Source organism: Protopterus annectens, chromosome 4.part1 (assembly GCF_019279795.1).
Source record: "Protopterus annectens isolate FY-2018-M chromosome 4.part1, PAN1.0, whole genome shotgun sequence".
NCBI classification, from domain to species: Eukaryota; Metazoa; Chordata; order Ceratodontiformes; family Protopteridae; genus Protopterus; species Protopterus annectens.
The window spans coordinates 752694785-752721151 of record NC_056734.1 but is presented as its reverse complement, the minus strand read 5'-3'; the positions used below and the strand labels follow the sequence as shown (position 1 = coordinate 752721151).

Sequence of the window (26367 nt, the reverse complement as noted above, 5' to 3'; positions counted from 1 at the left end):
GACAATTGGACTAGATGATAGCAAGGGTGTGTAGAATCTCCCACCCTTTTCTCTAGAGAAATGAAGAAAGAATCATATAAGATTAAATTTCCTTGTGGGTCAACTTTGATTCAAAATATAAATGATTTGCTTCAAGACCTGTACATGCCTATAAACAGGACACTATTTTCTTTTGACTCAGCAGAATTGAGATTTAAAATCAATAAAAACAAATTTCATTTATGAAACTCACAGGCTCAGTACTTGGGGCAGCTTATTTCAGAGGGTGCTACACAGATTTTGCCGTCATGAATTGATACAATCCAAAGTGCACCATGCTCAACTACACTGAAACAGCTGTGAGCATTTCTGGGTTTAACAGGTTACTCTCAACAATGAATTTTAACTATGCAGAAGTGGTAAAACCTTTGTTAGAATTATTAAACAAAGATACCTCTGGACCTTTACCCTGGCAGGATTACCATAAACAAGCTTTTGTACAATTGAAAACGTTGCTTTTAAAGCCTCCTGCACTTAGGTTACCAGATTTTTCTAAGAGATTTTTACTGTTTTGTAATGAAAAAAAACATGGCATTAAGATTGTTAGCACAATGTAGAAATTACGGTTTTAGACCCGTTTCTTATTTCAGTACAAATCTTGATCCTATAGCTGAAGCCTTCTTGCAGTACCTTAGGGTGGTGGCCACGACGGTGAACACTGTAACCACCATGTCGCCATGCTCAATGGCATGCATTGTAGACATGGTGACTGCAACTCTCAGGCATGAGTCTTATGTGGTAGTTCAGCATTCTATAGAAGCTTTGTTACTGGAGACTAAAATGCAATATTTATCTGCAGGACAATTGTCTAATAACTCTTCTTTACAGATTATTCGATGTCCACCACTTATCCTGTTTTTTTAATCCCTAAAGATGATGAAGGAGGACCACATGTTTGTGTAGCTGTTGCTACCCCTGTGCTTCCTCCTAGATTAGACTTGAAAGATGTTCCTTTGCAGAATCCAGGTCTCATTCTTTTCATCGATCGCTCCTGTGTTCGAACAGGTAATGGTGAACTCACAGCAGCCTTTTCCAATTGCACGCAAGACATTTTATTAACTGAACACTTAAATGGAAATGTATTAGCTCAAGTAGCTGAAAAAGTAGCAATAACTGAAGCATGTAAAACTGGCAAAGCTCAGTGACCATATTTTCTGATTCTCGCTATGTCTATGGTATTTTTCATTATTTTGATACACTTTGGAAAGAGAGGGTTATTTAACATCAGCAGGGGCAGTTATTAAAAATGTTGTTTTTGTTAATAAATTGTTAGATTACCAAGAGAGGTAGCTGTAGTAAAAAGTGCCACACATAAATCTGATTAATCTGTTGTAACCAAAGGCAACAGTTTTTCAGATATGGTGGCAAGACAGGATGCATTGTCTTATCCTGTTCAGGCTATATTTTTGTAGCTATTAAATGAAAATAACTTTTCTTTACAGGTGTTATTGTCTTTTCCAGATCAGACAGATCACCCTGGAGAAGGAGGTGGATAACTAATGCCTGCAGTCACTCTCCGAACCTTTTGTGGCACCATCCAGATGGTCCATTAGTAGCCCCACTAAATTTTCTAAATCAATTGGTTGAAATCTATCACTAACCTTTTCATTTGGGCAAAAATGCACTAATAAAACTAATTTCCACTGACTGGTATGCCCCTCATTTCTCAGAAGTTGCTCAATAGTTTATAAATACTTGTGTAATTTGATTTAAACATAATTTGTCTAAATCAGTCCTTGCACCTCTTCAATCATTGAAAAGGCCTTATGGACCCTACTATGCCCTTCAGTACAGGGGTGTAGCTAGGATTTTCAAATTTGTACTCACAGCTCTCAAACTGCTACCCCCCTCCCCAGCCAAGCTACGGCCATTCTCATAATTCATGGTTTGCACTTTTAGTATCGATGAAGAGGCATTCGCTGTAATGCCTCTTCAGTAATATAATATAGATTCACTCAAACTCGGTTCCTTGAATTGAAAATGAACCTGAAAGTCAGTTCTTTGAAAAATGCAGCATGGTAGAGGATTCATGCTTTTGTTTTCTGTAACTAAGTTACAGGTTTTGAGCTTGAGTAAATTACTAACCACATGCTACACCTAACTAGGGTGTTTCATTCACACACACACACACCCCACCTACCTCTTAGTGCAAGAAATATGGACAAAGCCTAAAATAAACAGGGACAGATATTAAATAGTGCTCTCGTGAACTTAGAAAGTTGCTAGAATAACAGGATTTGTGCTAGTATGAGAAAGTTGCTAGAATAACAGGATTTGTGCTAGTATGAATTTTTCTAAAGGACATGAAGTCTGAAACTGGAATGTGTCATTATTTAGCAACTTCAGCCTTCAATGATTTTCTAGAAAATTTTCTAGAAAATCACAAAATTTATGAGGAACAGACAAAAAATATGGGGCAAAAATCTGGACATCTGTAAAATTTGGACAGTTGAGAGGTATGCTACCTACCACACACACACACACACACACACACACACACACACACCTCTCAACCTCTTAGAGCAACAAACCCATAAATAAAACTGAGGCAAAGGCCCAAAAATAGACATTTTTTTTAAATATTGCCCTTATAAATTTAGAAAGGTAATAGAATAGTAGTAGGTCTTGCATTAGTATGAATTTTCTGAAAGGTATGAAATCTGAAACTCAAATGTCTGCCATTATTTTCTAACTTCAGTCTTTAATGATTTGCCACTAATTTGCCAGAAAACCACAATTTTATGAAAAACGGACCAAAAATGTGATGCAAAAATATAAAATTGCCAGACAATACAGCTGGAAACCTGTCAAAGAAGGGATACCATTTTAATATGAGCACTGTTAACTTGATCAGCTGACAAAATTAGAGAATCTACATGCATTTCTGAAATAAAAGTAATGTATAACTCTGATCATTACAGTTATTTATAAAAGTAAACCCTCCACGTTTTCTTCCAAAATTGCTATTTTGCGGAGGGATTATTAGGGGGGAGTAACATTTTGAGCCAAAATTGGGGACAGTTGAGATGTTTGGATATTCCTAATTCTATAAAGTGATTTATTTGCACATACCTCTCAACCTCTTAATGCAGGAAATCTGGACAAGGCCAAATATATTGGGGGAACATACAAAGAGTACTAAAAATTGATCTTGTATAAACTTAAGACAGTTGACAGAATAACAGGTCTTGCTTTAGCATGCATTTTTCTGAAGATTATGACGTCTGAAACTTAATGTCTGTCATTATTTAGTGACTTAATTCCTAAATGATTTGCAAGAAAAGTTTTATTTTGAATTTTACAGCATGAACACCAATAAATATCTGCTAAACAAAGCAATGCAGTCTCACAATGAAACTAGACTTAGCATTAAAACTTCTCTGCCCTTGAAACTCACATTCATCGAAACAGCATTGAAACCCACATTCAAAGAAAATACATTTTGCCAGTGGCAGATAAAGATTAACTTTGTGCTGTTTTCAAATCATAGGCCCCTTGCACATGGAACATACACGTGCTCATTCATACACCTTCCTGATTGTATTAAATTATATTCCTTTTACAATACAGTATATTTGTTAGAGAGCATTTTAAATTTATTGTTTTGAACATTTTTCCAGTAAACAATGAAATAAAATGCATGCACCAATAATGACAAAACAGCCCATTTCAGAACATTTCCATCATAAAAGTCTACTCAAACGTCTACAGTCCACCAGTATCAGTAAATATGCACAATCTCTGAACTAGTAAAAGCCATCTACACAATTCCACATTAAAGAAATCTGTAACTAATGAAGAGGTTGCTGCTAGCAAACAACTTTATATTTCATTGTTTCATCTACAAATAAAGTGCCTGTTACCCTTGAGGAATAAATTGCCTATGTTGCATTAAAAAAATGATGCTAGTAATATTGCAATAGGGAATGGATGGCAAACTGATATCAAGTTCATAGTTACTATAGATATCTTCACCAAAAAGGACTACAGCATCCACCCCCCTTCACAACACAGTACAGTATCAGCAATGCAACTATCTACAGTGGGAGAAGAACCCACAGACGTCTGCATCAAAAGCGAGTACATTACCTGTTGTGCTATTAACAGTATAAGCAGACTCAACATAAGCAGCACTAAACTTTAGTTCCCCTGCAGCTCTCAGCTCTTTGTAAAATGTACTCGACACTCAGCAGTATCTCTGAACTTTGCAGCACAAGAAATCTGGAAAAAGCCAACATTTATTGGGGGGGGGGGACAAAAGCCCAAAAACCAGGAACACATTTTAAACATTGCCTGTATAATTTTGGAAAGTCGCTAGAATAAAATGCTGTGTTACCACCATGCATGTCTTGAACCCAGAACCATATGCATTACAGTCAGTGCAACATACCACTATGCCAAATCAGCAGTTTGAAAAATAAGAAGACTGAAACTTAATGGCTATTAGATAGCTCTCAACCTCTTAGCACAAAAAACCTGGACAAACAAAGCCAATAATGAGGGAATACAAATTCAGTTCTCACTTCACACCTTAGCACAAAAAACCTGGACAAACAACAAAAACAATAATGGGGGAATACAACTTCAGTTCTCACTTCTCACCACAACTGGGGAATACAACTTCACTTCTCACCATAGCTCACAACTGTTAGAAATAAAAATCTGAACGAAGTTCAGAAATGGTGGTGGTTAGGGACTTTAGGCTCTTCTTACCCTGAAGCAAAGATACAGGGTTTGAGCCTAAACACCTGTTGTATTATGTGGGGGCATTTACACACTTGCTAATAAAAACATTCTTACATAGAATAAAAATCTTAGAAAGGTAAATGAAATGGAGATTAGAGCTGACCTTTAAGAACTTTGAAAGTCTGAGACAAGTTTGCAAATAATGATTATTCCTGTAGGCAGCATACTACAACTAGTGTTAAGTTTAGTGAACTTTTATCATATTTAAGGTTTAATTATATGAGTCAACTACCACCTCTCCTGTTCTCATTCAATATTTCTACCTGGCCTACCTTAGCCTTTCCTAAGCTCAGCCTGACCAATATCTCTATGGCCACAGAGGAGATCAAGGATTCAGGTGCAGCATCATACTGCTGCTGAGGAGTGTGGCCTACCCCTCCTCCATCCAGCTGTAGCTTTATATGCTGTGCAGTCACTGCATTTGTCAGATGTATGTGTATTTCCATACATATACAACCCCCTGACCAAGCTATTTCAGTGATTCAAGGTAGCCTCTCTCCTCCCCTGGATATCTGAGCTGGCTTCAGCCACTTACTCCCATCCTCAACTGACTAGTCCTTGTATTGCCCATGTTGCTAGTCAAACACATATAATCCGGGATGCAATTTTAGCTTTGTCCCTTTGAACTACAGGGCTGATCAACTGAATTTATTATTTGACCTTTTAGAAACATTTTATTAAAATAGTTTATTGAAGATTTTGGCTACATGCGATAACAGAAAAGGGCTGACAACATGAAGCCTTTGATTTAAACATAGCTACAAATACTAGAAGCCTAACTTATTGAAAAGAAAAAAAAAGTGAATTGTGAAAATGTTATTTATCGCACATAACTGTGAAGCAGTTTATCGTTTATGTTGAAGCTTCTTAACAATCATTCAGGACAGTGCCAAAGATAATGTAGCAACACACACACACACACACACACACACACACACACACACACACACACACACACACACACACACACACACACACACACAGACACCTCCATAATTTCCTGATCTGCTTCACACAGTTAAAAACTACCCCCTTTTCTAAATAAGTTGTACTGAAATCAGTACAGTGCATGTGCCTCCCGATGTCCCTGCTTCAGTAGCACTTTACTGAACTCTCTCATGTGCAGGAATTTAGCTATGTCCTTGTGTAGGTCAACATTTTCTCTGGATACATAGAAGCATATTTACACACAGTAACAAAATCATTACTGACAGAATTGATTCCTTGATTTGGTGTTTCCTATAGCACCCAGTCTGACCAAGGTTACAATTTTACTTGTCAAGTAATACAGCAGCTTTGTAGAGAATTAAATGTTATATTACAGTTCCATTGTTCCTATAGACCACAGGTTTCTGGGACAGTATAGAGAACTAATCAGACTATTGAGGTCAGACTACATAAAATGTGTGAAGAAATTGGTCCAAAATGGCCAGTAGCATTGTCTTTAATTTTGTTTAGTATTAGAAGTGCAGTAAGTGCCCCTAGAAAATTGTCTATTCATGAAATCCTCATGGGTAGACCCATGAGAATGCCTGTCACCCCCCCACCCCCAAGAATTTAGAATTGAAGATATGGATGAAGCCGTGCTTTTCTATTGTAAATCCCTATGTTCTCTTTTGCATAGATACCATAGTGTTGTTCTGCATGCAACACAATGACCCAAAACATAGGATAACTATGCCCTGCATCCTGGAGATTTAACGTATGTCAAAGTGTATCCCTAAAGAAACTCACTCAGACCCAGATGGAAAGGACCATACTTGATTTTGCTCACAACTGCCACTGCCATCTGTTGTGAGGGCCTCCCCACCTAGATCCATGTGCCGCATGTCTAAAGGACCTTCCCTTGTGATGAATATAACTGAAAAACCACTGATGTCAGACCATGTGAACTGGCAGAACCTATTCCCAGATGGACCAGACAACAATTCAGGGATATTGCTGCATCCAGAAGTGAAAGCCCATGATCTTTTGTCATTCATACCAAATTTGAAACCAATCGTGAACTGTTTGCCAGCTAACAAGATTCCGCATCTGCCATCTACCTCGCATCTGGAACTGTATGCTGTTAAGTTACCCTTGTTGTATGACCAGAAAGTTAGAAAACATAATTATCTTACCTCATCCTGGTCTGATTCAACTTCCAGGGATTCTTCTTCAAGTCTGACATTTTTTCTTGCTTCCAATTCCAACATTACTGATTAATCTTGCTTTTGGATACCAATTTGAACATTGCCTTATTCAGACAGCATTTCCTTTTGAAATCCATATTTCCACAACCTCTTTTTCTCATTTTGCACAATGGGGTCTAGGTGTCACTTCAGTCATCTAGAGGCAAGGTTTACACATGCTAGGTGGCTAGGCCTGTCATGGTAATTCATTCACATCACACACTCCCATGCACACTCACACCTATGGCCACTTTAGAATATACAATTCACCTACTGCATTGTCTTTGGAATGTAGGTGGAGCACCTGGAGGAAACCCATGCGAACACAGGGAGGACATGCAGACTCCGCAAGCCAACAACAGAACCAGGGAATCTCCTGCTGTAAAGTGCCAACATTATCTGCTGTGCTGTTCACTTTTGAAATCATCTACAATTAAGACCCTTGGTTGATGACTTTTAGGTGATCAATTTCTTTAGCACAATGAACAGCCCACCCAACATTATTGTTTACAATTTCTTTGCAACCCACTTCAGCCCCAACATGCTTATTTTTCTTGGGGAATAATCATCACTGCTATTACTGTGTTTTTCAAAGGATCATAGGAGGTTACTAGACTAATGGCCATGGGGTCCTTACAAGCCTAACCAAATGTTTATCCCCAAAACAGAAACCTCAGTCAGCAGCTGTCTCCTCAATCAATGAGGGACACAGGTGGAACCCCCTAGGACAAATTTGTGGTTTCCCATCCACTGATCAAGGTTGCACTTGAAGAGGGTCTGTGATGTACTCTGTTTGACGTGTATGGGAAGTCTATTCCAGAGATGGGGCAGCCTCTGGGAGGCAAACCTATCACTCCAGCAGGTTTTGGTAATGTTGCATATTAGATTTAAGCATGTCGAGCGGGTAATATGCGACATGTTAGACTTATGTATATGGAGCATCTCTAGTAGGGCAGGGTCCAAGATTGCCTTGTAGGCGAGATACAGATTGCCTGCAAGCAATCTGTATGATACTGAGTAGAGTGATAGTGATTTGAGCCTGTCCAGAAAGGGCAGGTGTTGGAGGCCATGGATTCTCTTTGTGAGATATTTCTGTGGCCTTTTCAGCTGGTGCAGGTCTTTGGAGAGGTACATACCAAACGGGGCGCTGTACTCAATTATTGGCCTAATGAGGGAGGAGTACAGAGAGGTAATAAGCTCCTTTTTTCTGGATGCAATCCCTTTGAGATGAACCAAGTAAAAGGCTTTTCTGACCACTGCCACTACATGATGGTCAGATGTGAGATTATTGTTAATCTGTGTACCCAGGTCTCTCACCACAGGTTGTATACTTAGGCAGTTGCCGTTGATGTGGTAATCAGTAGAGGCTGTGTTTTTGCCGAATGATATGATAATACTTTTTTTGCATTTAACTTAAGGCCATGACTTTGGCACAAGTCATTTGTTACTGTGAGACCCTCTTGTAGTATGTTACCATCATTTGGGGAGTCAATGACAGCACCCAACTTACAGTCGTTCACAAACTTGGCCAGCTACAAGCCTTTTGTCTCTGTCTGGACCTCTGAGAAGTATATGCCAAACAGTAGGGATCCCAAGACAGATCCCTGGGGAACACCACTAATGACAGGTCTGTTGTCAGAGATGGAGGCATCTATTTTGACCTTGTGGGTCCTATCAGTGAGCCATTTGGCTGTCCACTTCATGAGATAGTGATTTACATCAAGTTGTGTTGTCTTTTCGATGATGCCCGAGTGGGGGGATTGTGTCAAAAGCTTTGGCCAAGTCAAGGTAAGATGTATGTACTGACTTTCCCTCATCCGGGGCCTTGGTGACAGTCTCATAAAAGTCAACCAGGTTCAAGAGGCAAGCTCTGCCTTTGATGAATCTGAAATGGGTGGGGTCAATTGCTTGGAGAGTGCCTATGTCCTTGTTTATGAGGTCCATAATAATATGCTCCATGGCTTTACAAATCAGACTTGTCAAGCTAATGGAGCAATAGTTTTCAGGGTCAGTAGTGGCACCACCTTTGTGCAAGGGGATGACAATGGCAGTTATCCACTCTGCTGGAATGAAGCCTGTACTTAGGCTGTGGTTGAATAGGGTGCTCAGTGGTGAAGCTAGTTCTTGATGGAGATAGTGCAGAATACAGCCTGGGATACTATCAGGTTCCATGGAAGCTGCATTCTTTGCCTTGGATAGGGCCTTTAACACTTGATCTAAGGAGATGTGAGGTGTGGGACAAATATCAGGGATGTCGAATGGGCCTTTGGGGGGACAGGGGGTAAAGTTTGCGCTGAAGCCAGCAGGTTGGCTAAGACAACAGAATCAGTGTAAGTGGTACCGTTGAGTACTAATTCAGAAAAAACCTGGGCTTTGACATGGAGGTTCCTGATGTACCTGAAGAAGGCTTTGTGGTTTCCCTTTGTTTCTGAGGCTAGTTTCATTTTGTTTCACCTGCTCTTGCCACCTGGAACTATAAGTGCTTCGTCCTCTGCAACCATTGGAACTGTAAGTACTGAATAATTTCTTACACACATGCTTTGCTAAAAACAGAGACAGGTGTTTGGTTAGAAATGAACTGAGAGCACTTGAGTGGCATCCTAAATTTAATACTTTTTCTGCTGCCTTACATACTTATGCACAGACTCTCAGTGTTAGCAAGTACTAGATTTGTGCACATATTCCTACTGTACATGATGGAGGTAATCCATTAATTCCTGTACCAGTGTCTGAAACTTATTCCTGCTGTATATGATGGGGGTAATCCATTAAGTCCTATACCAGTGTCTGATACTTATTCCTACTGTATATGATGGGGGTAATCCATTGCTTCCTATACTAGTGTCTGATACATATTTCTATTGTACATGATAGGTGTAATCCATTAATTCCTATACCAGTGGCTGATACATATTCCTACTGTACAAGATGCGGGCAAGCCACTGATTCCTATACCAGTGTCTGATACATATTCCTACTGTATATGATGGGGGTAATCCATTGATTCCTATACTAGTGTCTGATACATATTTCTATTGTACATGATAGGTGTAATCTATTAATTCCTGTACCAGTGTCTGATACATATTCCTACTGTATATGATGGGGGTAATCCATTGATTCCTATACTAGTGTCTGATACATATTTCTATTGTACATGATAGGTGTAATCTATTAATTCCTATACCAGTGGCTGATACATATTCCTACTGTACAAGATGCGGGCAAGCCACTGATTCCTATACCAGTGTCTGATACATATTCCTACTGTATATGATGGGGGTAATCCATTGATTCCTATACTAGTGTCTGATACATATTCCTACTGTATATGATGGGGGTAATCCATTGATTCCTATACCAGTGATTGATACATATTCCTACTGTACATGATGGGGGTAATCCACTGAGTCCTATATCAGTGATGGATTCTGAGCTTCATACTGCATTTTGCCTTATTTTTCTTGCTTAAAAAAATCAGAGGAATAAACATGTTTCTACCCCGTTTACTGTAATGCCACTTTATCTAGCAATAACTGCTAAAACATATGTTTGCTATCACAAAATGGAACACTTTTTGTCAGAATTAATACTTGCAATTTTTTTATTTTACTTAGAATATTTATGATGGGACTCAGTGGGGTAGCTGGGGGGTGGTGGTGGTGAGAGGGGTGGTCTACCCTGGGCGGCACTTTTAAATAAACTTCAGTGTGCTGTACAGAACATCTTGTGTGCAGGCTATTTAAAACCCTTTTCTGGGTGGACACAATACATGCCATTTGTATAATGAAAGAGGGGAAACTTTATGTTCTTGTCTTACTCTTGTCATCTACTTGTTTTCATTTATTTTGAAGCTCTTCCATGTCTTTCTAAACACACTGGGAACATCAGCGTTTTTGTTTTCCAGCCCTTTGATTGAGAGTACAATTCTGCAATCAAGCACTGAGTGCAGAGCTATTTAAAATTTCCTTGCTGATTGGATACAATACAAAGGTGCCAGAACCATAGAGTGAGGGGGAGGGAGCAAACCCCCCCCCACATTTACAGCTGCAAGACCTATCTCTTGGGGGAAAAAAAATAATCAACACAGATTTTGTCTTCTTTAAGGACGTGGTTAAAGGAGGACCCATGTGTCGCACCCTAACATGGAAAGCATACAGATGTTAATACTAGCTCTCCTATAAGTATGTGTGATCACATTTGTGCCCAAGAGTTATGTTGACCCCCCCCCTCCGAGTGCTGCTTCCTTATGGAAAGGAGAGTTTACTGATTCATCATGCAACAGTTTTATTAGTGTGTGTATATAAAATACCCCAGTTAGGTATACCTTGGTGGTTAGTGCTATTCAGGCTCAAACCCTGTACCTTAGGTAAAAGAATCAAGAATCTGAATTCTCTCCCTATACCACCACTTCTGATTCAGGGAGTTGAGTCAATAGCTTTCAGCTATTCAGATTACTTGGCTCATACTTTTGGTCTGTTCCTCTTAAAATTTGTGGTTTTCTGGCAAATCAGTGAGAACTGAATTCACTAAATAATGATAGTCCTTTAAATTTCAGTCTTCCTATCTCTCATGAAACACATGGTAACACAAAACACTTTATTTTAGCAACTATCTAAGATTATACAAGCAATATTTAAAATGTGTCCTTGGTTTTTGGGGCCTTGCCCCCCCCCCCAAATACATTTTGCCTTTTTCCAGATTTCTTGTGCTGCAAAGTTGAAAGATTTAGTTGAGTGTGAAATGGATTTTACAAGGAGCTGAGAGCTTCAGGGGAAGAGGAGTTTAGTGCTGCTTATGCTAAGTTGTTTGCATTGTTAGTAGCACAACAGGTAGTATACTTGCTTTTGATGCAGAAGGTTGTGCGTTCTACTCTCACAGTAGGCACATGGATCACTGTGTTGTACTTTAAAGGGAGCGGATGCTGCAGTCCTGTGAATGTCCTCCTTTGGAAGAGTTGCCTAGTAACTATGAACCTGTTATCATTTGCCATCCATTCCTTATTGCAATATTATTAGCTTACCATTTTTTTAATGTAACATTGGCAATTTATTTGTCGAGGGTAACGGGTACTTTATTTGTAGATGAAACAATGAACTATAAAGTTGTTTGCTAGCAGCAACCTCTTCATTAGTTACAGATCCCTTTAATGTGGAATTATTTATATGACTTACTTCTGCATTGATTTGCTCATTTACTGATAATGGTGGATTGTAATGACAGAAGTTTGAGTGGCCTTTTATTGTTGAAATTTTCTGAAATAGGTAGTTTTGTCATTATTGGTTCATACATTTTGTTTCATTGCTTACTAGAAGACTGTTCAAAACTACAAATTTAAAACACATTCTAACAAGTGGTGCTGTATTCTACAACGAATATAATTTAATACAATCAGGAAGGTGAATCAACGAATGCATACATGTATACATGGCCCTAAAAATGTGTAAGGAGTCTATGGTTTGAAAACAGCCAAGAGGTAAGCTTAGTCCTCCACTGGCCAGATGCAAAATGAATGTGGGTTTTCATGCCCTTACAATGAATGTTGCTTGCTAGAATAACAGGATTTGTGTTAGCATACATTTTCTCAAGGATTTGAAGCATGAAATTCAAATATGTGTAATTATTTAGTGACTTCAGTCCTCCGTGATTTGCACGAAAATGACATATTTTATGAGGCACAGACAAAAATACAGCATTGCCACTTATCCATTTTTTCCAGCTATCCAGAAATCAAACCAATTGTCTGGAAGTCTGAAAAACACTGTACAAACTCTTGTTTTCTCTTTCAAAAAAAGAAACAGACTATCGGAGTTTATTAAACCTGTGGATTTACTATACTTTTTTCTACAGATAAGCATAGTAAATCAGCAGAAAGAAGGCACCAGGAATGGAAAAAGAGGGAGTCCCCTATCAGGTGACATCACAGTGACATCAGAAAATGGTTAGAGAGTGGACGGGTAATGGGTGGAAAATGGGCAGGGTTATAGGCAGCAGACTTCCAGACAATTGGTTTGATTTCTGGATAGCTGGAAAAAATGGATAAGTGGCAATGCTGTATTTTTGTCTGTGCCTCATAAAATATGTCGTGGGAGGGTGGCCTAATGGTTAAGGTGTTTGCCTTACAAACACAAGGTGCAGGGTTTGAGTCTCACAAGGGATAATTGGCTAGGCTTAAAATGTCTCACAAGGGCAGTTAGCTTAGTACTAATCTATGAACCTATGAACCTATGAGGGGTGTGGTCTTAGACCAGAGGCCAAACTCAAAGTCCACCCCAAGCAGCACAAACAATAGCTATGCCACTGATGGGGCAGGAAGACATTGCATGGTAGCATTAGATGAATATTATTATATTTGTGGAAATCTAGCTTATCCCTGGTTACCTACAGACTAGTCTGGTTGTTATTATATTGGTTGTGTTATTCCAGCTATTCAACATACAGCTGCTTTACCAGAATGAAAGATTCATAATGTTCATTACAAGAGAGACACTAAAGACATTCCTAACCCAGCTGGTAAAATAGATGCCTCCTGGTATATCATAATACTGTGCAACAAATTGCTTTTAAAGGGGGCTTGCCCACATGGATTTTGGTGATGTGATAATTTCTGGAGCAGGCATTATACAAGCTTATGTGAAATCTATCTGGGACCTTAGGAAATTATCTAAGCTCCTGGAAACAGTAAGTAATTCCACTTCTGAGTCTATTAATTAGATAACCCAAGAACTGACTGCACTGTGCAGTGTGGAGCTACAGAATCACATGGCACTTGACTTTAGCCTTCTGTCTATAGGGATACATCTGCATTCATTGAAACGGACTGCTGCTCTTTCATTCACAACATCAGTAGTATCCATACTGACCTAGAAATAATTCAGAAAGCTGCTGAATATTCACATGTCAAAGAAGCTGATAGTTCTCAATGGGCATTGTTAACCAACCCTTTCTCTGGATGGGGAGGAGGGATTTTATTTATTTATTTTTTGTGTTATTATAATAATTATGCTAGGCTTTCTTCTTTTAATGCTTAAAGCATGCATTTTAAAATCCAGAGAGAATGTTGATCAACACATAAATAAACTGAAACTGTACCACTGACCACTGTTATTACAAATCATAGTTCAGTAGAAGATGAAGATAAAGAGTTGCAAGGTTTTAGTAAAATATATGATAAACTATATAAAGGATCAGGAGAAATTGAGCACAATATAACATATACATAATATTGAATGTATTACTGATGATTATTTACAGTATTCAGACTGTATTTTGCTTCTAGTCTAATATTAGCAAGTACTGACAGGCTTAGAAAAGTATTAGAAAGGTATACGATTTGTTCCGAGGAGAAACTCGTATCATGGGATTTGGAATTAATTCCTAATATGGAATGTTATAAACAAGTGGTCAGGAGATTTTGGTCAGCAAAATGAATGTTGTAGTTTCATTTTTAATTGCTCAGTGGCACTTTTACAATTATTACAATAGTGTTACTTTTAATGAAAAAATGTATAAAATATGTTGATTCTTGTAGGTTAAGGAGAAGGGATCTTGATTCTAGTCTCCAAAATGCATCTTTTTGTGCAATCAAGCAGATTGTTATTCTCTGCTGAACTGTCTTAACTGAAAGTTATTTGGTACCTTAACACTTCATATACTTCAGAGAATGCATGGTAATGCAAAACCTGTGTTCCTATCAACTTTCTAAGTTTATAGGAGCAATCCTTAAATTATTTTTGTAATTTAAACTCTTGACCCCCCAGTTGGCTTTGTCCAGAATTCTTGTGATAAGAGTTTGAGAGGTATGTTCGGAAGGTATCATATACAGTGTCCCTCAGCAATGGTGTGGGTGACAGCCCCAGTGATCAAGAATAAGTGCTAGTTTGTGAGTTTGATGCTGAGTTGCTCCAATGACAGGATTTATTGGATAAATTGTTGAAAAGGGCAGACCCAGCAAACAAAGCAGCAAAAAAAAAAAACACAGTCCACAGGACCATGGAGAATGAGACATCCAACCAAAGAGTTTTCTTGTAAAATCAGCTTTAATCCTTTAAAGTATAAGCGCTTTCATTTTTGTACATCAAAAACGTCTTCAAATACATTTAAAAATCCAAACAGAACTGTTTAAATCTCCCTCCATGAAATTAGAAACACACCCACAATCCATTACATCAACCAGAAAGCTGAAGTCAGAAATTTAAAGGCATATACACACCATAACAAAGGGAATATATACAAATACAAATAGATTGTGTAGGCTTCCAGCTTGATCTGCCAAATAAGCTCCTGTTGCTCCAAGAAAATTGACCATGGACCACCCCTCAGACACTTCTACACCTTCTCTAATACACTAAACTTAAAGTCATGTGTTTCATTCATCATAAGATGCCTATAAAGGGCATTGGTGATTTTTTTCTTTCTGATTTCATAAACATGCTCGTAAATGCGGTATGCAGCTTTTGCTCAGTTTTTCCTATATAATAAGCCTCACAATGTTGAAATCTAGTTTCGTAAATAATTCCTGCTGTCTGACAGTTGTATCTCCCTGTTACAGAATAATCTTTATTCCTACAGGCACCTCGGCTTGAACGACATGATTAGTATAGCTCCAGTTTTAAAACTTAAATCTTTGGAACGTTACTAACAGAATGACTGCAATATTTTTTACTTATTTATTTACTTATTTTTTTTTTTTTTATATTTTTTTAGGACAAAGGCAACAAATTATATTTGTATTTGTAGATATTCAACCTGAATCAGTAATTTTTACTATTTGCTTTTAAAGTACTTAATCACAGAAGAGTTATGCAATTTCATTACAGAAATTCGTATATTCAGTCATGGTAAAGAAAATTAACTGTTACAAAGATGAATTAGTTTTAGGTGAAAATAGACATGAAACAGAACTATTACTTGTCACTATTTACTGATGAAGTTACTAAATTCAAAATATATTTAATTTCTGACAGTTTAACATTACTGAATAAAAATGTTACTGTTCTGATTTTTGTCTCATTGAAATAAAATGCATTTGCTATTTAACATTTTGAGGTTTTTTTTTTGTCTCCATCTGCTCATCTGTTTTTTTTTCTCTCTCTCTCTTTCTCTCTCTAATTTTATTTTTGCTTTCTATTTTTGTTTTCTGCAGGTTCAGACATCTCTGGAACATTTCTACTATAGCCAACTAAAGTATTGGAAGGATGCCGGATACCCCCTACCCACCCAAAGACCTCTTCACAGGGTGGGAACAGTGGATCCATGTCTGTGGTTACCCTGCATGTGGCATTCCGTAAAGCCAACATCCATGACCTTGTGGTGACTATGGCAAAGATTGCGACAGAGGGGTGATGTGGCCCTTATGAAACATCCTCCAGTGGGTGCAAGACTTACTGTCCCAAGACACTGGAGACCTTGACCCCCTCACCATGGGAATATTTGAGGCTCTCTATATTTGGACTGACTTGTGATTATTCATTGGTCTCTGATGCCAGCTGTTTCCTAAATTTGCTCCATCTTCCTATGCCAAAACAGAACACTCCACTTAATCAGTATGCAAATGTTATAGAACAGTCAGCCTGATACCATCACCAAGAATTTATAGTCTCAGTAGTTAAGGCCTCTGCTTTATAACACTGGGATCTTTGATCTAAGCCTGAGCCCCAGCTACCATCTGTGTGGAGTTTGCATGATGGCCATGTGCATAGGTTTGCAAAGCAATACATCAAAAACAGCCCCCACACTCCCTGCTAATTATTATTTATACCAACTCTGAGACTGCACTACAGAGGGGAAAAAAGTAAATGTTTCCAGTACTCACTTTTCTGCAATCTATCAAAAAAAGAAAAGAAGACAACATTTTTCAAACACATGGCTTTTGATGAAACGTACCAGCACTTTCATGATTCAACAAAAACAAACTGTTGATATAATGTAGGTATCTCTGTATATCTTTCTCTATGAATATCATTTAGATGGTCAGATTTCACAGAAAAAAAAGTCAGTACAGCTGATTGAAAAATCATCCGGTCACACATTGCTAGCTAATTTTCTGTGTAAGACTGCGAAACGAGGGAAGTGATGAATTCACTCTTTATCTACTGTAGAGCAATCCTGGAGCTATACACTCACACAATTATCCTTACCCTTGCTGCCCATATATGGCTGAAAAGGTTCTGTGAAGGATCATTTAACTTATCTACTTCAGCAAATGAGCAAACTAACAAATAAGTAGATAGGCAAACAAAAATAAATATATAGATACACTGAGTATGCAGAACTCACTTACCTCTGTACTGATACCAGAATTCCAGCTGCACAAAGAACAGAAAGAATTGTTAATTAGTTGAACAATGCAATATCCTTTGATTTCATACTTGCTCATTGCATATTTTATGTGCTTTACCTTTCTATTCATTTTATTTTCTTTCTTTTTTTTTATTTTATTCTTTTGCTAACCAGGTGACCCATGAAGGAACAAGGGCCTCTTTTTAAAGGTAACCAAGGAGCAGTAATAAGCAAGGGGAGAATAAAGGAATCTGTCCCCTTCATTTAGCGTCATGTTTCATTTAGCACAGGCTTTAAACGATCCTCCAAACTGCAGTAGTTCATGTCTTCACCCAAATGGCTCAAGAAAACCTGCCACAAATAGTTTTTGTGAATTTCTTTAACAGTAAAAAGACAGCCTTTATGCTTCTTGGGGGAAACAGACTATTATGTCCAGTATCCAATCAATAGAACACTAACTGATAGAGCTATCCCCTCAATCTGAAAAATACCCCATGTTATCCCACTCCACAAAGGTGGAAGTTCAACAGAACTGTCCAGCTACAGACCCATTGCCATTCTCTCACCACTAGCCAAATTAATGGAGAAGTGCATTCATAAGCAGCTTATGGACTATCTCATTCAGAACAGTCTGCTTGCCAACTCTCAACATGGCTTTAGGCCATATCACAGCACTACCTCTGCCCTCCTTTCTTTAACAAATACCATATTCCAAAATAGGAACAACAACAGGCTATCTTCGGCCCTATTTCTAGACGTGTCGAAGGCCTTTGATATGGCCAACCACAAATTACTCACCCATTCCCAAAAATCCATCTCCCTAGATAACCATGCTATTCAGTGGTTCCTATCCTATCCGAATGGCAGACAGCAGGCTGTATTATGGCAGAGAAAACTGTCCACCTTGCTACCTCTCACCCTTGGTGTCCCTCAGGGCTCTATTCTAGGTCCTCTACTCTTTTCTATCTTCATCAACAATCTTCATACTGCCATCCCTGATACAACCTCCATTCAATATGCAGACAATTCCACATTGATCTGTATGGCCTACTCTCCTTTAGACCTGCAAACCTTAACACAAAACACAATTAACACAGTTGAAAATTGGCTCTATAATCACTGTTTGTTGTTAAATCCCAACAAAACTAAACTGCTCCTGTTTACCCCCACCAAGAGATCCACCCCATTTCCTTTTCCATAACATCCAGCAACAGTACCTCTATCTCTCCAGATGACCATACTAAGCTTTTAGGAGTGATAGTGGATAATAATCTCAAATTTGATCTGCATATCAATAAAACTATAAAAAAACATTAATAAGAAGCTTGGATCATTATATAGAAACAAACCTTTTCTAACTCCATTAGCTAGGACTGCCATTGCCCGCTCACACCTACTCCCTACCCTTCTATATGCCTCCCCCATACTCTCCAATTTGAGCAAAACTGAACTTAGTAAGCTCTCTCACTGTTACAACCATATTGAAAGATTTGCCATATGCTCAACATATAGGACACATCACTGTCAAAACCTCAGTCTTCTTGGGTGGCTAGAACTGCTTAGCCTACTTCTGTTCAATCAGCTTATAGTAGCACACAAAATTCTGTATCACCCTGAAAATACTTCGGCACTCAAAAATATCATAAAGCCATACAGTAAATCAAGGCAACTACGATCATCCAATAAACTGTTGGTTCAAACCCACAAAGCCATTAACTCAGCTGGCGACTCCCTGTTTGCTAACGTTGTTGGTAAAACTTGGAATTCACTTCCATCTAACCTTACCCTCGAACCTTCTTTAAGTCTCTTCAAAAAAGGCCTCAAACAGTATTTTAAAGAGCATTGGCTTTGTCCCTGTACTAACACTGATTAACCACTACTTATTCAATGCCTTATTTAAATTAATATTGTACGCATCTCTTGCTCATAATAGGTTACTGCAACCTGTTGTTTTTGTATACTGTTACACACTGTGTATATTGTGAGTACCTACTAGAGGGCTTTGTAAATATGTTTGACTCATATCTGTTATGTTCTATCTGTGTTATCTGGAGGTTTTCTCGCCAGGCCTCCGCTGAAAATGGACATATATCCAGCTGGACTATCCCTGTCAACAAATGTAAAATAAGTAAAAATAAATAAATTCAAAGCTGTTTAGAGGACTATTAAGTATACTGTAGGCAGTCATAAGACCTCAACAAACTCAAACTTGGACCATAATCTACAGTGTAGAAATTGAGCAGCCCATATACTCATCAGCACCTCAGTAGTATATTGCCATTTTTCAATCTTAATGTGCACTTATCACCAATAATTCTTACCCTCTACCTGCTTTATCCCAAGGCTCATACTGCTGCTACTTAATTGCCTGTAAATTAGACAAAATACAATTGAAGACCCTTGCAACTAAACACAGCCCCAAATCACACTCCTTATATTCAAAATTCATAACAGTGTCAGCCATTGTATTGTCAAAAAGCTATTATAGTTCTCTTTGGCTTGTATTACTAAAGGAATAATTCCACCACAATTCAAACATGTCACAACCATGCCTTTTCCAGAAATCACATCCTCTTCCTCCTCTCAAAATTATAGGCCCATTTTCAACCTGAATGCAGTAACTAAAATGCTTGAAAACATGCTCCATGAATGCTGCCTGAGCATATAAATGCGTTTAATCTACCATCACTATCACAGCCTGGATTTCCAAAAGGTTTAACACATTGATACTGTCTGTTCTTTAGCTGACTAGACACTATGTTCACAGACATGAAGAGTGCATTTGAATCTGATAACCTCCTCAAATGTCAAACATTATGTTTTGCACAAGGGCTTGTTTCAAGAATGTATACTGTTATATACTTGCAGCTGAAGCAAATATGTCACCACTTTAAATGCCACTGAAAAAAGAGAAGCAACACCAATACAGATGAGTGAAGCAAGTGTTTTGCAACAGAGTAGCATAGTTTAAAGAAGATACAGTACAGAGCGGATGTGAAGTGTTCTGTAGTTGTGTGGTAAAATGAATTTCACAGCTGTGTTGTACATGTGAGACATTGCCTTAGACCAGTGTGTAGGTATGTAGAGTAACCTGTACTATGGTTAACTCCAACTAACTGTGTATACCCACACATAATACATGTAGATGTAGAGGTGAGAGGGTAGCCCACTATCAGGACTGCTTATCCTTGCTGTATCCTGTATGTTGTAAACAGACATGCTGTGTGTGTATGCTGTGAGGACATCTGTAGTGGGCCTCTCCATGGGTGGCTTCAACACCATAGTCCATAAGCCAACTGTGAAGATAGGTGAAGGCTGCCAGCCTAGCCAGATACAATTTTGTAGATAATTCTGTCATTTGTAAATATTAATGTAAACCTCAGGCTTGTTCTCTTAAATGTGAAAAGACTGCATTGGATATTGAACTGCAAAAATGTAACAACAGTGCACTCTGCTGTAAGAAAGCTAAGTCAAGCATTTTATGACTGCCTTTGATGTTAAAATTTGGAGTCTATATGTCTAGATGGAGGCATCCTGCCTATTGTTTTAAGACCAGAGTTAATGGCTAGAATTTGCATGTATAAATGTCCTTTATTGCTCTGGTTTCTGAACAGGTATAAAGAATGTAAATGTAGTTTCTGTTATCCTGGAAACACCAGAGAAGTGTGAATAATGCTGTCATGTGAAGCAGCTCTGTGTTATCAATTTAAAGAGAGAGATCAGAGAGTTCTGAGCATTTTGTCTTGAGACCATTCAACATCACAAGCACTGCTTTGCTCTATGTGTAAGTTATGTAGAACTGTGTTTTCTCTTAAAAATAGCTAGGAATTAGGAAGATTAGACTAAGTGTTTTTCTGTGTTGATGTCAGAACTTTTCTATGATATTATATTAAGTATTTCTCTGCTATCGTTGAACTCTTGACTAGCACGGTGTAGTAAGAAGGATTGTCTTGTGTTTTTATTATTTATTATTAAATAGTTTTAAACCTTTCAACTGTGGCTGTTTTATGTAGAGTTAATTTAAGCTCTAAGAGTACATTGCATGTACATAGTGATGCTATACCAAGTCACTCCAAATAAGTCTTGACTGTTAGGTCACGCTTACCATTTGGATAATAGTATTGTACAGTAATAATTGCACATCCTTTTAAGGGCCTTTGAGTAGCTAATAAATATTAGCTGGGTGGTGTTAGTGATTTCTACCATATAGTGTGGGTAAATGTAGCACAGCTGGAGAACCTGTGCCAGCCTATCCCAGGAGTGTCTGTGTGGTTGTATAAACTCTTATCTCAAAGTGTGTGTCTGTTGGCTACTTGGGCAGGGACACAAATCACTGGTTGGACAGAGAGGGTGCTGTAGGTTTTAACTTGTCCACTAGGCTGAGATTTGGACCCTACAGCTGTGCCAGTGGGAAGTCTTATTGGGGACATGGAGAGCAAGGGAGAAACCAGCCCCAGACTGACTTTGAGCTCTGTGTGCTCTTAAGGGAATTTGTACTTTATTGTGTGTGTATTTATTATCCTTTCCCTATATGAACACTCCTCACTGGTGTTAGTGGTGAGGACTAAGGCTCCTTGATTGATGGGCCAGGGCACAGGCATCACATATTAATTGCTGGCAATGGTGGCATATCCACACCACATATTAATTGGTTGGCAAATACTAATTGGCCTGTAGTGGTGTGGGTAGAGTGAATTCCTGTAGCTTGTGAACAGTGATCACTGAATGTGTTTTGTACTCTAAATCAGCTATGCAGTGAATACTCAGAGTTCAGATCACAATTGTTTTATTTCTTTTGCTAGCTTAGTTAGTCAGGGAGAGCAGGCAGCGTGTCAGCAGAGGAGTACGGAAAGCTGTCTAGGAGCCAGCTGGCTGAGATGTGCCAGGCTAGGGGACTGGTGCATGGAAAGATGATAATGCAGACATGGTTGTAGCTTTGGTCAAAGCTGCAGCAGAAAACAGCAACCAGGACGATCAGACTGGCAGTAGAGATATACCACACTCAGGGAATGGGCAGCTCAACCTTTCTGCCGAGGACTTAAAAATCCATCTGGTGCTAAAGAGACTAAAGCTGGAGGCCAGGCATTGGGAAATAGAAGCAGCTGAGAGTATGAGACGTCTGCAGACTGAGGAGAATGAGAAACTGCAATGCCTGGAAGCTAAGGAAAAGGAGAGGCAGAGGCAGCATGAGAAGGAGATGCTGATTCTTCACCAGAGTCATGGAGGTAATGGGGAAGGGAATAACTGGACCCCAGAAGCACAAAAGGTCAGTAAATGTCTTCTGCAGTTTAAAGAGGGGGATAATTTTGATAGTTTCATTCATGTGTTTTAGAGGGTATGTAAACAGTATGATGCTGACCAAAGGCTGTGGGTATGGTTCCTGACCCCCTTACTCCATGGTATAGCTGTGACTGTGTTGTCTAAACTTGCTGATTGTGATTATTTTGATTATACTGCTGTTAAAAATCACTTGTTAAAATTGTTTAAGCTAACATCTGAAACTTATATGAAAATGTTTCGTGAGCATAGACGCAAGGCAGATGAAAGTGTGTGTGAATATGTTACTGATCTGAGCACTTATTTTCATAGGTGGGTGAGTGGATGACAGGTCACCACTTTTTAAGGGCTGGCAGACCTTCTGGTGAGGGAATAAGCCCTTAGCACTTTGCCTAAGGAGGGGGGAGGGTGGCCTAATGGTTAAGGTGTTTGCCTTACAAACACAAGGTGCAGGGTTTGAGTCTCCCAAGGGATAATTGGCTAGGCTTAAAATGGCTCACAAGGGCAGTTAGCTTAGTACTAATCTATGAACCTATGAGAATCTGGTTAGCTGATAGATAATGTGTACTTCAGATGAGTTGGGGAAGAAGGGAGACCTATATCTAGCAAGCAGGGCATCCCTGCACAGGAAAGGGACCTGCAGTACTGCTCATGGGTCTAAAGGAACCCATGGTGGGAAGCACAGACTGCCCCAACAGAATCTGCCAGTAGCAGGGGAAGCCACTAGTCCAGGTACATGTCCAGGACCTAGGGTTAAATTTTTGAATGCAACCAGTGGGGCCATGTGGCATACAGATGTCCATGGAGGCAAGGTGGGGAACAGAAGGTGAGAGAGCCAGTAAGTGGGAAAGACAAAATGTCAATAGTAGGTTGCCTTGAGACAACAGGGGTATCAAACTACCATCCTGCAGATGTCCTGATAGGGAAGAATTTGGATGAGGCAGTACTATGTGTTAATGGAGTTACATGCAGTCAAGCTTCGAGACAAGCATGTGGGTCTGGTAGCCTGGGGGACACCCAGAGAGACCACATATTTGTAGCCAGGACTGGTGAGGTGATGAGGTGGTTACTTCAGGGAGGGTGCTACTCTGTAGCAGTGAGACTGAATGCGAGCCACAGCTGCTTGTGGGTACTGATGTTCCCTTGGACAGAGAGACTGCAAAGGTAGAGGTGAGTAGCAGTACCCAGGCTGATAGCAAGGCACCACTGTCAGAGGATGCCAGACTTCCTGTGGAAGGTGAGCTGGGAAGGGTTACAAAGAGAGAGTTGAGACAGGCTCAGCTCTCAGACCCTACATTGCAAGGCCTGAGGCAGGTAGCTAGGGAGGCACTTGATTCTCAAGGGAAGGGGAAATCTGTATACTGGGACAAAGGGTTACTGTATAGACAGTGGACCCCTGATGGAGGGCTAGAAGGTGAGAGGGTACAGCAGTTGGTAGTGCCTAGAGCCTACCATCTGGCGCTTCTAGGCATAGCCCATGATATTCCCTTTGCAGGTCATATGGGCATAAAACATACAAAGATATATATTATGCAGAACTTCTATCAGCCTGAAATTTCCAGAGATGTAACAGGGTACTGCAGGAGCTGTGAGCAGTGCCAAAAGGTAGGCAGTACAGGAGACAAGGTGAGAGCTCCTTTGATGACTTTGCTGTGATTGAGGAGCCATTTCTGAGGGTAGCTATAGATATTGTGGGGCCTCTGAGTACCCCAAGTTACACAGGGAAAAAGTATATCCTAGTGGCAGTGGATTATGCTACACAATACCCTGATGCAGTGGCTCTGTCCTCCATTGAGGCAGAAAAGGTGACATATGCTTTGTTACAGATTTTCAACACGGTAGGTTTCTCAAAAGAAATACTGACTGACAGAGGTGCCAATTTCATGTCAGACCTGCTGGCTTGTCTGTGGATGTCCTGTGGGGTGAAGCACCTTAAGACCACCCTGTACCATACCAAGACTAATGGTCTCGTTGAGAGGTTAAACTCTACAATCAAGTCCATGCTATGGGCATTTGCAGACCAGTTTAAGAGGGAGTGGCACAAATATTTGCCCCATCTGTTGTTTGCTTACAGAGAAGTTCCACAGGAATCCACAGGTTTTTCACCTTTTGAGTTGTTGTATGGGCATAGGGTGAGGGGACCTCTAGATTTAATTCGAGATGAGTGGGAAGGTGAGTGTGAACCACACAAGGAGTCTGTTGTGGCATATGTCCTAAACCTCAGGACAAGGCTCAGGGAACTCATGGGCTTGGCCCAGGAGAACCTGGCAGAATCCCAGCAACAGAAAAAGATGTGGTATGACAGGAATGCTCGAGTTAGAGAGTATGCTGTTGGGTAGCAGGTAATGGTTCTCATTCCTGTAAGACACAACAAGCTGCAAGCAGCTTGGGAGGGACCCTACAAGGTGGTAAGAAAGGTAAGTGATGTTAACTACATGGTGGAACTGCTAGGCAGAAGGCAGGGGGACAAATTGTACCATGTTAACATGATGAAACCTTACCATGATAGGGAGGACCTTGTGCTGAGCATTTGCAGTGGATTGCAGGAGGAGTCTGAGGGAGATCAGGTGTCCCAACAGCTATCTCCTCCCCAAGTTCGAGAAATCCAAGCAGTGCTATAAGAGTTTGGGGACATGTTCACTGGGAAACCAGAGTGCACCCACCTGGTGCAGCACCAGGTGGATACATAACCCCAAAGGCCTATTAGGCAGGCCCCTTATAGGATGCCTGAGAGAGTCAAATAGACTCTGAGGGAGGAGATACAGGAGATGTCGGAACTAGGGGTGAGCCAAGAGTCCAACAGTCCCTGGGCCTCTCCAGTGGTGCTGGTGCCAAAGAAGGATGGAAGCACCAGGTTCTTTGTGGACTACAGGAAATTAAATAGTCACACAGAGTCAGATGCTTACCTTATGCCTAGGACAGATGAGGCCCTAGAGCAGCTGGGTGGAGCTAAGTATCTTACAACCATTGATCCTACCAAGGGTTACTGGCAGGTGCCCTTGACTCCCAGTGTTAAAGAGAAGTCAGCCTTTGTGACTCCTTTTGGCCTGTATGAGTTCACAAAGATGAACTTTGGGATGAAAAATGCCCCAGCAATTTTCCAGAGGCTGGTAGATCATATCCTAGCAGGAGGAGGAGATTTTGTCCTTGCTTACCTAGATGATATTGCCATCTACAGCCATTCCTGGCAAGAGCACCTTCAACACGTCAGTACAGTGCTGGGCAGAATACAGAGGGTAGGGTTGACCATTAAGCCCAGCAAATGTCAGGTGGGTATGGCAGAGGCCTCCTAACTGGGGCATAGAGTGAGGAGTGGTAAGACCAGGCCAGAACCTGCCAAAGTTGAAGCCATTCAGGCATGGCCTGCACCTGTTACCAAAAAGCAGATGAGGGCATTCTTAGGGACAACAGGGTACTACAGAAAGTTCATCCCCAGTTATAGTACCATAGCTGCTCCCCTCACAGACCTGACAAGGAAGAACAGAGCCAGCCAGCAAAATACCAAGTTGCTAAAATGGAACCGAGGGTTGCAAGCATATGATATGTCAGTGCAGCACCACAGTGTGATTAGCAATGTCAACGCAGATGGGCTCTCAAGACAGGGAATGGGGTAAGGTATACTCAGATAAACCTAACCCTCTCAAGCAATGTTTCTTAAGGGTCACTTGAAAAACCAGCTTGAGCTCTCAGGGAGGGGGCGGGGAGATGTGTGAAGATAGATAAAGTCTGCCAGCTTAGCCAGATAGAATTTTGTAGATAATTCTGTCATTTGTAAATATTCTGTGTTGATGTCAAAACTTTTCTACGGTATTATTTTAAGTATTTCTTTGTGATCTCTGAACTCTTGACTAGC

The 26367-nt window shown here is 39.9% G+C and overlaps 1 protein-coding gene across 1 annotated transcript in view; it reads right to left on the bottom strand.

The window, feature by feature from the left end:
* LOC122801037 (coagulation factor IX-like) overlaps nucleotides 1-26367 on the bottom strand; it is a 255068-nt gene that overhangs the window by 189649 nt on the left and 39052 nt on the right. Inside the window, exon 3 of the mRNA XM_044070500.1 lies at nucleotides 17239-17263. Coding sequence (XP_043926435.1) covers nucleotides 17239-17263 — 25 coding nt within the window. The remainder of the gene's footprint in view (nucleotides 1-17238; nucleotides 17264-26367) is intronic.